Genomic DNA, 12,491 nt, shown 5'->3' with positions numbered 1-12,491 from the left:
CATAGTGTGAGGTCATTAGTGCCCCTTTTCCTGTCCTCACAAAAATCCACATAGATCTGACTGAGTTAAAAACCTCTGAAATAAGATTGCCAGTGCAAATTTAATTCAGCTGTCTTGTGCATATGCATTGAGATAGTCTTGCCCAGCATCACAAAGGACATCCTCGATGCATATCTTTAATGTTCTTTAATCATAGATTTTTATATATAATTGTATATAAAAGTTTTCAGTGATTTTAGATTTAATAATGTAACACTTTGCTTGGGACTGGGGTTTGTATAGGAAGACAAAGACACAGATTCTACCAAAGAACCTCTGGATGACCTTTTCCCCAATGATGAAGATGACCCAGGGCAAGGAAGTAAGTGAACTTCAGATTATATAATTACAATATATTTCTGCAGAACAGAAGCTTGCTTTTATCTTCAGGGAAATAACCAATCATTAATTCCTAGAGTGCTCTGGTCCAGACACTGTGCAGCATAGACAACAAGAGTAATTGCAGCTTATAGGATTTATTGTATGCAGTAAATTATGATATAATGAAGATAAAAATGTTTCCCTGATGCACTTTTCTGTAATTTCTTACTCCAGCATTGACTGAGTATGTTCATCCCTTCCAAAGGGTGGAAGACAGGAAAGCTGATTTATGAGGATGTTATTCCCACTACATAAAAAGGCTGGGCTAGTCTAAGCTGGGGTTTTTTTTGTTTTGTTTTTTGTTTTTTTTAAAAAGCTTGTTAACTACCCCTGACCTCATTAGGAGCTAATTTCAATACAAAATTTAGGCAGTAGCTTGCTAACTTAGGCAGAGAAGCTTTAGATCCCAGTGTCAGGACCTGTTTCAGTCAACCTTGAGACTTGGTAGTCTGCCCAGGTAGGGGGTTCTATGATGACCTGTATGGTTAACTTCCCTGGGCAGGTTTCCATATGAGGCCTTGTCAGTTCTATTTTTGTTACTCATAAGGAACACGATTTATTTATTTATTTTGCAGTCAATGCTCCTCCAGAGATGTTATCCTCTCAAGGCTGAAGGGTTGATGAGTTGGATGTGGTACACTTGAGTTACACCTTTATCATTATTTATGTTACCATAACAGCTAGGAGCCCCAGTTATGGACCAGGACTCCATTTCGCTATGTGCTTTATGAACATAGAACAAAAAAAGATGGTTCCTGCCCCCAAAGAGATTACAGTTTTAAGTACAAGAGAGGAAACAACAGATGGATACAGACAGACCATTGGGATAGGATAAGGAAACAAGACACTATTGGTCAGCCTATGGTGTCCACACACCAGCGGCCTTAACCATTGGCAATTTTTTTTGTAGGCATCAAAGAAAAGGAGAGTTTTAAGGAAGATAATGAGGTAGCTTTGCAGATAATTACCAGGGAGCTTCTCCTAAGTCTGCAAGGCAGCATGGGAGAAAGCATGATGGTGCTTGTTTGAAAATTCAGCAAGTATGCAATGGAAACTGTCACCATAGGTCCAATAGGCATCTTAGTCAACCTCTAGATAATAAATGATAGATGATGGGTCTTAAAGGGCCTTGAAAGTGAAGACAAGTCGTTTTATCCAAAAAGGAAGGGGGAGCTAGTGGATGCAAAGAGACAGGTAACATAATTAAAGTGAGAGCTTAGGAAAACATAGACAACAAAAAAGCAACTGCAGCTTTTAGGATTTATTGTATGCAGTAAATTATGATCTAATGAAGATAAAAATGTTTCTCTGATGCGCTCTTCTGTCTTTGCAGCAGTGTTCTGAATGGATATGAGTAGGACAAGACTGCATTGTAAAAGCCAAAGAAAAGGATGTGTGGTAGTAGAGGCATGAGATGAGAGCCATGATGAGGGTGTTAGCTGTGTGGATGGAAAGGCTGTATATTAGAGATGTTATGCAGAAAGAAACAGTGAGATTTAGACATAATGTGGATTTGGGGATCTAGAAAGATCTGAGTCAAAGATAATGCCTGTGTTACAGGCTTGAGTGACAGTCAGAATGGTGGTGGTATACCCAGTGGGGGAACTCCGTTTTAGCCATATTTAGATTGAGATGACAGCTAGATGTCCATGAGTCGATATTAGAGAGAGAGGCTGAGATTTTAGTTGGGACAGAAAGAGGCAGATCTGTAGTAGAGAGATAGCTCTTTGAGACATCAGCATAGAGATGTAGTTGAATTTGTTTGTAGATGAAATTGCCCAGATATAAGGTGAGAGGCAGAAGAGGGGGGACCAGGACAAAACACTGTGGAATTCCCATGGAAAATTGGAGGCTGGGGGTGAGGAGGATCCTCTGAAGGAGCAGTAAGAGGTAGGAGAAGAACCAGGAGAGGCCAGAGTTACAGAAGCCAAGGAGAAGCATGGTCGATAGTGTAAAAGGCAACTGATACATCAAGGAAGATGAGGATGGAGTAAAGGTTCAGAGCTTTGGCTAGGAAGAAGTCGTAAGACACTTTGGCAAGAGCAGTTTCAGTTGAGTGTAAGCCGCGGAAGCTGCATTGGAGAGGCTCTACTATGGAATTAGAGGAGTGGAACTCCAGGCAGCAATTGTAAACAGCATGCTCAATGAGCTTAGAGCTGAAAAGGAGATGGGGGTGGTAATTGGAGAGGCAATTGAGGTGAAGGTTGGGTTTTTTAAAGATAGGAGAGACTAACATATGTTTGCATTGTGAGGGGAAAGAGCAAGAGGCTTAATAAAGAGTAAGGGAAGGGATGAGTGGATGCAAGGGATTTCAGGAGATGGGATGGTGTTACTGGAGCAAGCGGAGGAGTTAGACGGGAACAGCAGATGATAAACTTCTGCATCTGTGACAGGAGAGAAGGAGGTAAGAGTTGTAGGAGGAGGATAGGGAAGGTCATGTTGTAGTTTGTCAGCTTTCTTGTGGAAGAAATTGTCAAGGTCCTGTGCTGAGAGAGAAGAGTAAGATTTGAGGAGTGAGTCAAAGGTGGCAAAAAGTTGGCTAGGATTGTGGGCATGGAATACAATTAAGTTGAAGAAGTAGAGTTTAACTAGGATGATGTCAGAACTGATGGAGGAGAGAACAAATTTGTAGTGGAGGAAGTCAGCCTGGTCATGGAATTTCTTCCAGAGAAGATCTGCAACGTGAGAGCAGGAGCAGAGGAAGTGCATTTTGGGGGTGAGCCAGGGCTGGGGATTAGCAGGGGGAGCCTTGTCATGGAAGAAAGGGGCAAAAGAAGTAAGGGTGGAGGAGAGCGAAGCATGGAGATAATCATCAATCATATAAATGGAAGAAAGGGGAGAGAGGGGGCAGGGAGGAGAAGGCTGAGAGCAGATGACAGTTCTTCAGTGCTGATGGACTGGAAGGCAAAGAAAAGCCAAGTGACAGGGTATTAGGAAGGGGACTAATGGGCGATGCAAAAAGAGATCAGGTGGTGGTCGCAGGAGAGACGTCAACAACATAGGATCAGCGAGAGCAGAATGTTTGGTGAAGACCAAATCAATTGAATGGCCATTTGGTGACTGGGAAAGTTGAACCAGAGCTTCAGGTCAAATGAAGAGGAGAGGGTGAGGCAATGCATAGCTACAGGATCAGATGAGTCATTAACATGGAAGATGAAGTCACCAAGAATGAGTGAGAGTATAAGGAGAGAAAGAGCCAGGACTAAAAATCGGAGAGGAAGTCTGATGGGAAGGAGTTAGGTAGATGAGAGGAGAAAAGATTGGGATGCTGTGTTGCTCAAAAGACAGAGTGGAAGAGGGCTGAAGAAGGGGGTTGGAAGTGGCAGAACTGGGAGAGGAGAAGCCACACACCCACCAGGGTTGGATCCAAGGTGGGGAGGGGAGTGTGGGGGAAGGAGAGGCCTCTGTAAGAGAGGGCAACTACAGAATCAGTGTAGGGATCCAGGTCTCTGAGAACCAGGAGCTAGAGGGAGCAAGATACGAAGTGGTTGTGGATCACTGAGATCTTTTTAGAGATGGAATGGGTGTTCTAAAGACAAAAAGAGGAGGGGAGGAGGTGGGGAAAATGGAGCAGGAGAGGTGTAAGGTTAGGAAGGTTAGGAATGGTGACAGAATGGGTGGAGACGGTGGGGGGACAGGTATGGGTGGTGAAGAGGTTGATGAGGAAGGGAATGCCAGGGTTGGGAGAAAGGTCACCAAAGATGAGGAGGTGGCAGCAGAGGATGTGTGGTTTGGATTTGTGAGGGTGGGAGGAGAAGGGAGATTGGAATAGAGAGAGGAAAAGGTATAGTTAGTGGGAATTGTAGAGGGGTGAGAGTAATAAAGGAGGGGAATTGGAGCTAGTGTGAGGGGTAGAGGAGGGAGGAAGAGAAGAGATGATGTGATGCAAAATAGAAGAGGGATGTGTTGAGAACCATAGAAGAATGACAGGGGGATGAGGTTACAACAGAAAACCCAAACCCGAACCGAGTTCAAAAAATATTTTGAAGGCACGCTTGCATGTCCCCCTGCTAAGTGGCTGTGGTGCTTTCTCCCACCTTGCAAAGGAGGAGGGGAGTAGCCATCTGGGGTCCAGTGCTGGGATCTGGGCAGTGGGGGGTGTTTCCTTGGTGCTGACAATCCTTATGTGGTAAATTGTTGATGGTTAGGATTTGTTTACTGAAATACTGAAGCTTTACAAAATGTAAATCAACAAGAGTGTGAGATTGGTTCTATAAAATCTAAAAGAGAATTGCTATGGAGACTGTTGGTGATATCACCTGAATCAAGTTTTTCTTCAGATGCAGCCATTGTGTGGGGCTTGAAAGAAATAGTAGAGAAAATCATTAAGATTTTATGTTGGGGTGAGGCTCATCTTCCATGCTTCTTTGAAGTCAACATACTGGTAACACTAATGCTGAATTGCAGAGCTGTACCCACAGCTGTCCAGTCCATCCACCATTTATTTGGTCAACAAAAAAGGAAGGGCAGTCTTTAGGTGACTCTTATGACCACCTGTCAAAAGGTGCTTGTGCTCTTTAGGCTCTGGTGGTAGATGCCTGGTTTCATCCCTGGATTATCAACTAAGCCTACATCTTCCTCCCTATGCTAGGCAGGGTGTTGAACTTGCTAGAGAGATAGGGCAGGTCCACACTACATACCTATATCGATATAATGACATCGCTCAAGGATGTGAAAAATCCACATCCTTGAGCGATGTAATTATACCAACCTAACCCCCCACGTAGACAGTGCTATGTCAACGGGAGAGCCTCTCCTGTCAAAATAGCTACCGCCTCTTTGGGAGGTGGATTAACTACGGTGACAGGAGAAGCTCTCCTGTCGGCATAGGAGCGTCTTCATTAAAGTGCTACAGTGGCACTGCTACACTGGTGCAGCTGTAGCACTGTACATGAAGACAAGCCCATAGTCCTCATGGTTGTCAAGATGTAATTTGATGAAGACAAACCCAAAGGGGATGGGTGGAATGGGGCTGGAAGACAAAGGTTATAATTACAAGAACATACAGCTGGTTTATCGTATGCATCTTTGAAAGACAAAAACATCGTAATTATTTTTTTTTGCTTGTTTGGGTTAGCTTAGAAATGGAGAAGGGAAAATACTAGTAGCTAAAGCAGTGGTTCTCAACCTGCGGCCTGTGGGCCGCTTGCAGCCCGATCAGCACACAGCTGCGGCCAATGTGACATCTTCAGGGCCATACAGGTAGTATTGGATATGGCCCACAATGGTAAATAGGTTGAGAACCACTGGAAAAGAGGGCAGTGGGCAGAAAGGGGAAGAGGATCAGAGTGTGAAGTATAATGGGCAAGAATTTGCAAATGTAACCGCTGCAGTTTTTGAACTGAATGATTCCACAGACATTAGAGTTTGCCAGGGCTGTGAAAGTGTCCCTTGTTTGGTAGGGGCAGAGGAGTGCAGAAAGCCAGGCTCTCACTGCTGGAGCTCTGGTCCTTTGCATTCAGTTTCTGGAATCAATGTGGTTCTGCATTGGAGGAGACCTTTATAGCCCTCACAGAAACTTGTGTGGAGAGGAGGGGGCAACAGGCTATTTCCTCCTGGTTCTGGGATGGAGATGCAGTTGTTGTGAGTTGGGGGTAGGGAACCAGGTGAGCAGATTTCAAAGGAATAGCAAACAAAATGAAGAGGCTGGCTGTAAAGGCTTGCTTCCCTTTTCTCTTGCTGCTGCTGCTACCTCTATTGGTGTCTCTTCTAGGGTAGCATAGTGCTTTTATAGGCCACCATGGGAAGAGTGGTTGGAGAGGAGAGCAGGACATGCTGGAGAGGAGGGCAGGGCATGTGGAAGAAGATGACTACTGAGACTTCATACTCCTGGAGCAAGGGGATAAAGGAGGAAAAGTAGACTAACTCTAGTCACCTTCCTGTGGCTGGCTGGTGTTGCTTGTCTTGCCCTACCCTTCCCCCTAGGTTACTTGGACCTTTAGTAGCTGTAACTGAGGGCAGAATTTGGCCCTAAAATTGGAGCTTTGTTGTTAATTCAGTTGCTGTGTGAATCAGATTAGATCCCACCTCTCTCCCCATAGCTTTTATTGGCTCATAGGGGTAAAAAGTAGTAAAAATATGAACTTGTTCATAACTGGAGTTATACTGTATTATATTACCTGAATTCTCTTTATCCGAAAATCCTAGTTGTCCAAATCCACAATATGTCCCCCAGTTAGCCCTATGTTAATAACTTGCTAATAACTTCTTGGTTAGCTTGTTAGCACTAAACAGCTTTGTATTTGTATATTGGTTTTGAGTGGTTCCCTGTTGTTACTGAGACCTACTCCCATTTCATCAGCAACAACACCTTGTCAGGACATATTAAATTGTTTAATTTGAATTAATCAGAATAAATGATGTCCACAGTGGTTTTAATACAATTTTGGTGTTTTTAATTAACTCAATCACATTAACATTGTTTTTACTCTTTATTGAAAGTACAAAGTATTAAGCAAATATCAGCATTACTCCCTTCCCTCTTGTATTTCTAGGGCAGTAAAAGAAGAGATCAAAATAGCACTTTTGTTTATCCAAACTCCTAGTTTTCCAAAACTTTCAGATGTCCCCTAGGCTATTCGAATAAATGGGAGTGAACTATGTCAGTCAGAATACAGACAGGGAGAGGATCTGCTTAGTATGGGAGTGCCATTTTTTACAGTCATGTTTCAGAACAGAACCACACTTTAAAACAATTAGATTAATTTTAGTGTCTAGTATCTGGGGAGCATGGATTTTTCTTTCAAAATGGTTTCAAATCGGTTGCCTTCTTTTTGCAGTCCAACAGCAGCATAGCAGTGCAGCAGCGGCTGCTCAACAAGGGGGCTATGAAATTCCAGCAAGATTAAGGACTCTTCATAATCTGGTTATCCAGTATGCTTCCCAAGGTAGATATGAGGTTGCTGTACCCCTGTGTAAACAAGCACTTGAAGATCTGGAGAAGACTTCAGGTCATGATCATCCTGATGTTGCCACTATGCTAAACATACTTGCTTTGGTGTACAGGTTGGTATTCTGCTATACATTTAAATTCTCCATTAACTAAACTTCTTTGTTTCTGTAAAGTTGACTAGAGGCCTTAATGCTGGGACTGCTATAAAAATGTTTTTGACAATTTTGTAGGTTCTAAATTTTTTATTTGTGGTATCACATGGGTACTTGACCTGGGGTGCTCTGTCACACCACAGTACACCAGGGTCTAGATGAGTTCCTGAATATCTTCCCATACCTCAGTTTTTGGAATGCTATTATTCATTTTGAAATTTCACTATCCATCCATCTTAGATCATTGAGAAGACAGTCAGACAACTACCTCTCGGTTTATGCTAATGCTGTTGTAAATTGGATGGCAAGATGTACATATGCAGATAGTTCATTTCCAGTCCCTCAAAAAAAAAACTACTTTAATTGTAGTTTTTTGCCCTTGGAAGTGAAGGACTGTGTCTGCATTTGATCCCTTCTCTTCTGTACTATAGCATTCCTATCCTGACACTGAAGTCAGCTCCTACTTTTGCAGTTCATTATCTTATAAGACTTTTATTTAAATGCTACTTCCTTTTTTTGTGAAACAGAGTAAAGTGTTAATTATGGTTTTCTAAAATTTAGGGACCAGAACAAATACAAAGATGCAGCAAACCTCTTGAATGATGCCTTGGCTATTCGTGAAAAGACTTTGGGCAAAGATCATCCAGCGGTTTGTATATCTGATTTTCATATTTTTAGTTGTGTTTTTCACTGACACTTTTTTTTTCTTCCCCTGCCCAACTTATTCTAATATTAAACTCAACAGGAACATTTAAGATCTGGCTTGTCACTAAACAGGACAGGTAGGAGGCCACAATATAATATTTTGCATTCTTTTAATATTTAACTTGTCTTTGAGCATTTTATCCATTTCAAACTATTTCACCCAAAAATTACTCTGCTGCCACATTTATTTGATTATGAATCAAGTTGCATGGTCTGTATGTGGAAAAAATTAACTTCTGAAGGAATATTTTAATTCGCTTATTTTAAACAATTCAGTTGCTGAATTCATGTAAAAATTGTACTTCTGATTTGTTTTACTGCCTCTGTTTTAAAATAAAACAGATAATTCCAATCAAGATGTTCGTGCTCAAGTCACTTTTAAAATTTAACTTGGTGATGTATTGCTTCATATAATCTATGTTACAGTGGGCAACTCTGTGAATCTGGATTTATGTAATATAGCTTTATTTCTGTGTTGTCCTATTTAGAGCAAATTTATGCATTAATCACATTTCAACAGACTAACTAAATACATTTCACAGTTTGCTATGTCTTCTCATTTAAGAGTTATTTCTTAATGCAGTGATTTTGCCAGAGGTCTTCACTGTACATAGAGGATATGAATACAGCAGTCCATTGTAAATATATTTTAACTAGTTCATTCTTTCACTAGGTATTCACTTCATATATAATGTTTCTCTGCTGTTGACAGGTGGCAGCTACTCTAAACAATCTTGCAGTGCTTTATGGTAAACGAGGAAAGTACAAGGAGGCAGAACCTTTGTGTAAGAGAGCTTTGGAGATCAGAGAAAAGGTACAGAGTAAAAAACAGAAGCCTGACAATGGATTTTTATTTTCTGTGAATTTCAACTTCTGCTTTTTAGAAAAAACTCTCTCTCTCATATTTTGATTGGTTAGACCTACCAAGCAATACTAAATACCTTGGATAGAGTTCTACAGCTTCTTAAATTAAAATACAAAATTGTTTTAAGAAAATTAACTTAAAAATCTTGAGAGGCTTTGGGTGTATTCTAAAGTTGTGCAATAACTGTAAAGTAAGAGCAACGCTGCAGGAAAAGGACATTTAGGTATGTTTCTATTGGGTTGACTAGAGCATTTGAATACAAAATAAATGTATGCCATTTAAATATTTCAAGTTAGTTTTGTACTGCCGCAGAGAGTGAAAATGCTTATTCCAGTGCATTTGTCTGGCTGTCTGCACTGCAGTATGTTAAAACTGGTTAAGTATGCTGTATGTTTTTTAAGTTATTCTATTACTTGAAAACTACATCTCCTGTTATGAATTATTTTGTTGCTCTCTCAATTAGGATCTAATTGAATAATCCACACATTATATACAAAAAAATTTTTTAGGCTTTTCATAGCTATTATAGGGAAATCCTTAAACTCTGGTAAGTGCAAAGCCATAGATGTGCTGACTAGTTTACTTGAATGCTGTTTAAAATGTTTTAATCCTGATAGAGATAATTGTTGACCTGGGATTAATGTAAATGGACTAACTCAAACAATTGTTTTAGAATCCATGAAACAGGAAGAATTAAGACAATAAAAATTTCTATCTGATAGGACTCCCCCCTCTACCCCCCCCAATTACTCTGTACTTTCTGAATAATCAGTTTGAAATAGAGAAGTCTGCATCATCTTCAAATATTATTGAAAATGAGGTTTTTATTGAACTAAATATGAAAATGAATAATACAGTTGCTAACGTAAGCCTGTGATATTTTGACCTGCTGTGCAAATCAATTTGTTTCATGCTGCCTGTAAATTTTAATATGGTGTGAGATATTGTATTGCAAATACATAACTATTATAAAAGTTGTCAAAGGAGATGGAGGGTTATTATTTGGGCAAAAAACAACTTGGGCTTTGGTCACCTGGAAAAGTTGAGGCAATTTTCATTTGTCAGGTAAGCCTGTCAGTTTGATATTAAAATGATCAACAATGATAGTTACAATGTTAAGATTTAAATTGTAATATCTGGATGTCATGGGGTAATCCTCATTTTTCAGGGCTACTGTTTCAGGCTTCATGCAGACTTCTATGCTGAAGTTTTGTGTCAGTCTCCCACTAATGCTGGTGGAAGTGCAACTATAAACTGCCTGCTGGAGTTCTTGCCACCAGGTTTTTTAATCCTGTTCACTAGCACTCCAGCTATTGCTGACATTGGTGGCACTTCACTGAAGGTAGAGAAGTTGTGGGAGATCTTATTTCAGAAAAAAATGGAGTGTAGAGAAAAATCAACAGGACATCATTGCATTGGCTTACACTCAGTTCAAGTTTATAAGTTTTCTTCATAATCGTAAGAGCTAGAAACTGTTTTCTTTCAAACAGAAGTTTGGATTCTAGAGCAAATTCCATAGCCATGGAATTGCAGAATACACAAGACCCTGGTTATATACAGTATTATAGGAATTGGAGAATAATTAAATGTACATATTTAGAAAAATTCTATTATACCTCCCTCACTTACAGAATGACTAGTCATTAGCAAAACAACATAATTACTGACCAAATGACTGTGTCTAACACAATGCAAATTAGAAAAAAATAGAATATTTCTTCTTTGCGAGACTGAAAGATATCCTAAAACTTATTGGAATATATTCATGCAAAGGACTTTTTGGAAGCTGTATTGAGAAGTTTATTTAACAAATATCAGTTTCTCTAATGCATTGTAATCTTAGCCTGTAAAATTTCAGTTTAACTTTGAATTTTGATTGAGTGCACAAAAGCATCTTTTAAAATTTGCTATAGATGGAAAATGTCTAAACTACTTGATTTTTGTGAAAATGGTTGAAAATTAGATGCCCACTTGATACCTTATTTGCCATGTCAGCCAAGAGCAGTCCTAGTGTATACCTAACGTAAACGGGGCCCTCTTCCACTCTCAACCAAAAAATGGGATTTATAATGAAAATAGTGACTGAATCTTAATTATAGAAAAGTCTGAGCAGGGTAAACTGCTGAGGTAAAAGAATATGGTCTGATATTGAAATTAGAAAGAAAAAAGTTGTGAAAGATCATTTTAAGATCATGCTTCTTTAAAATCTAATACAATAAATGGGGAATGTTTTAATGTATGGTACCTTCATTTCCAGGTCCTGGGGAAGGATCACCCAGATGTTGCCAAACAGTTAAATAACCTGGCCTTACTGTGTCAGAATCAGGGTAAATATGAAGAGGTGGAGTACTACTATCAAAGGGCACTTGAGATCTACCAAACTAAACTAGGACTGGATGACCCAAATGTAGCAAAAACAAAGAATAATCTGGTAAGTTTGTAACATGAAGTAAAAATAGGAAAATGTAAGCTTTGTTTTTTCTGATATGCTAAAATAATTACTCCTGGGTGCAGAATGCATATCCTCCGCAGATTTCTTGGCTCCCCTGCAGAAATATGGGGAGCAAAGAAATCTGAGGAACACACGTCCTTTCCCCAGCAGCCCTGGCGCATCTGCTGAGAGCAGTCAGCAGCAGAGAAATCGCTCGGGGAGGGGGAGGGGAGGAAAGGAAAGGAGGCTGGGCGTGCGTATGTCCCTGGAGAGATGTTAAGGGGGTAGGGCTCGGCGCGTGCCTGCGTACGGACGAGTGTCAGGGCTTGTCTACACTAGCACTTTACAGTGCTGCAACTTTCTCGCTCAGGGGTGTGAAAAAACACCCCCCTGAGTGAAGCAAGTTTCAGCGCTGTAAAGTGCCAGTGTAGACAGTGTACTAGCGCCGCGGCTCCCAGCGCAGGTAGCTACGTGTCCCTCGTGAAGGTGGGATTTTTTAGAGCACTGAGAGCGCTCTCTCCCAGCATTATGCTGCCACTACACAAGCCACCTTAAAGCGCTGCTTTGGCAGTGCTTTAACGTTGCCAGTGTAGACTAGCCCTAAGGAGGCAGGCTGCTAATGTTCCCATCGTTAGTTAATTGTTCCCATTCTTAGTCAATGAAGACTTCTTTACCTTGCCAGAGTGGTGTAAAGGAGCCTTATTGTAAATAACAGTAACTAAATCCTCAGCTAGGAAGGTCTATGTGCTTTCTCACTTTTTTTTCTGTGCCAGAGAAGCACAATGGGGTTAGATTACAACTCAGGATCTATTTTACGTTTCCATGTTTAAAAAAAAAAAAAAAAAGGCAGGACCATGATTAGCAAAACTGTCTGACTTTTTTGTGTGTGAATGTCTGAGCAATTTAAAGCGACATTCTACTTTACAGAACACCAAAATAAAAGTAATGTAATTTAAATGAAAATCCAGGATAAGAGGAATGCAGGGTATTGGTTACCAAGTATTTGTAACTTAACTTTCTTGTGTT

The 12,491-nt window shown here is 40.4% G+C and overlaps 1 protein-coding gene across 1 annotated transcript in view; it reads left to right on the top strand.

The window, feature by feature from the left end:
* The window catches only part of KLC1 (kinesin light chain 1), a 78,771-nt gene that overhangs the window by 33,211 nt on the left and 33,069 nt on the right, over positions 1 to 12,491 (top strand). The window contains exons 4-8 of the mRNA XM_065403899.1: positions 283 to 361; positions 7,200 to 7,425; positions 8,026 to 8,113; positions 8,882 to 8,983; positions 11,292 to 11,465. Of these exons, the coding sequence (XP_065259971.1) occupies positions 283 to 361; positions 7,200 to 7,425; positions 8,026 to 8,113; positions 8,882 to 8,983; positions 11,292 to 11,465 (669 nt within the window). The remainder of the gene's footprint in view (positions 1 to 282; positions 362 to 7,199; positions 7,426 to 8,025; positions 8,114 to 8,881; positions 8,984 to 11,291; positions 11,466 to 12,491) is intronic.

Source organism: Emys orbicularis, chromosome 4 (genome assembly GCF_028017835.1).
Source record: "Emys orbicularis isolate rEmyOrb1 chromosome 4, rEmyOrb1.hap1, whole genome shotgun sequence".
In the NCBI taxonomy this organism is placed as follows: Eukaryota; Metazoa; Chordata; order Testudines; family Emydidae; genus Emys; species Emys orbicularis.
Note: the sequence above shows the minus strand (reverse complement) of the source record. Positions and strands in the feature narration are given on the sequence as shown.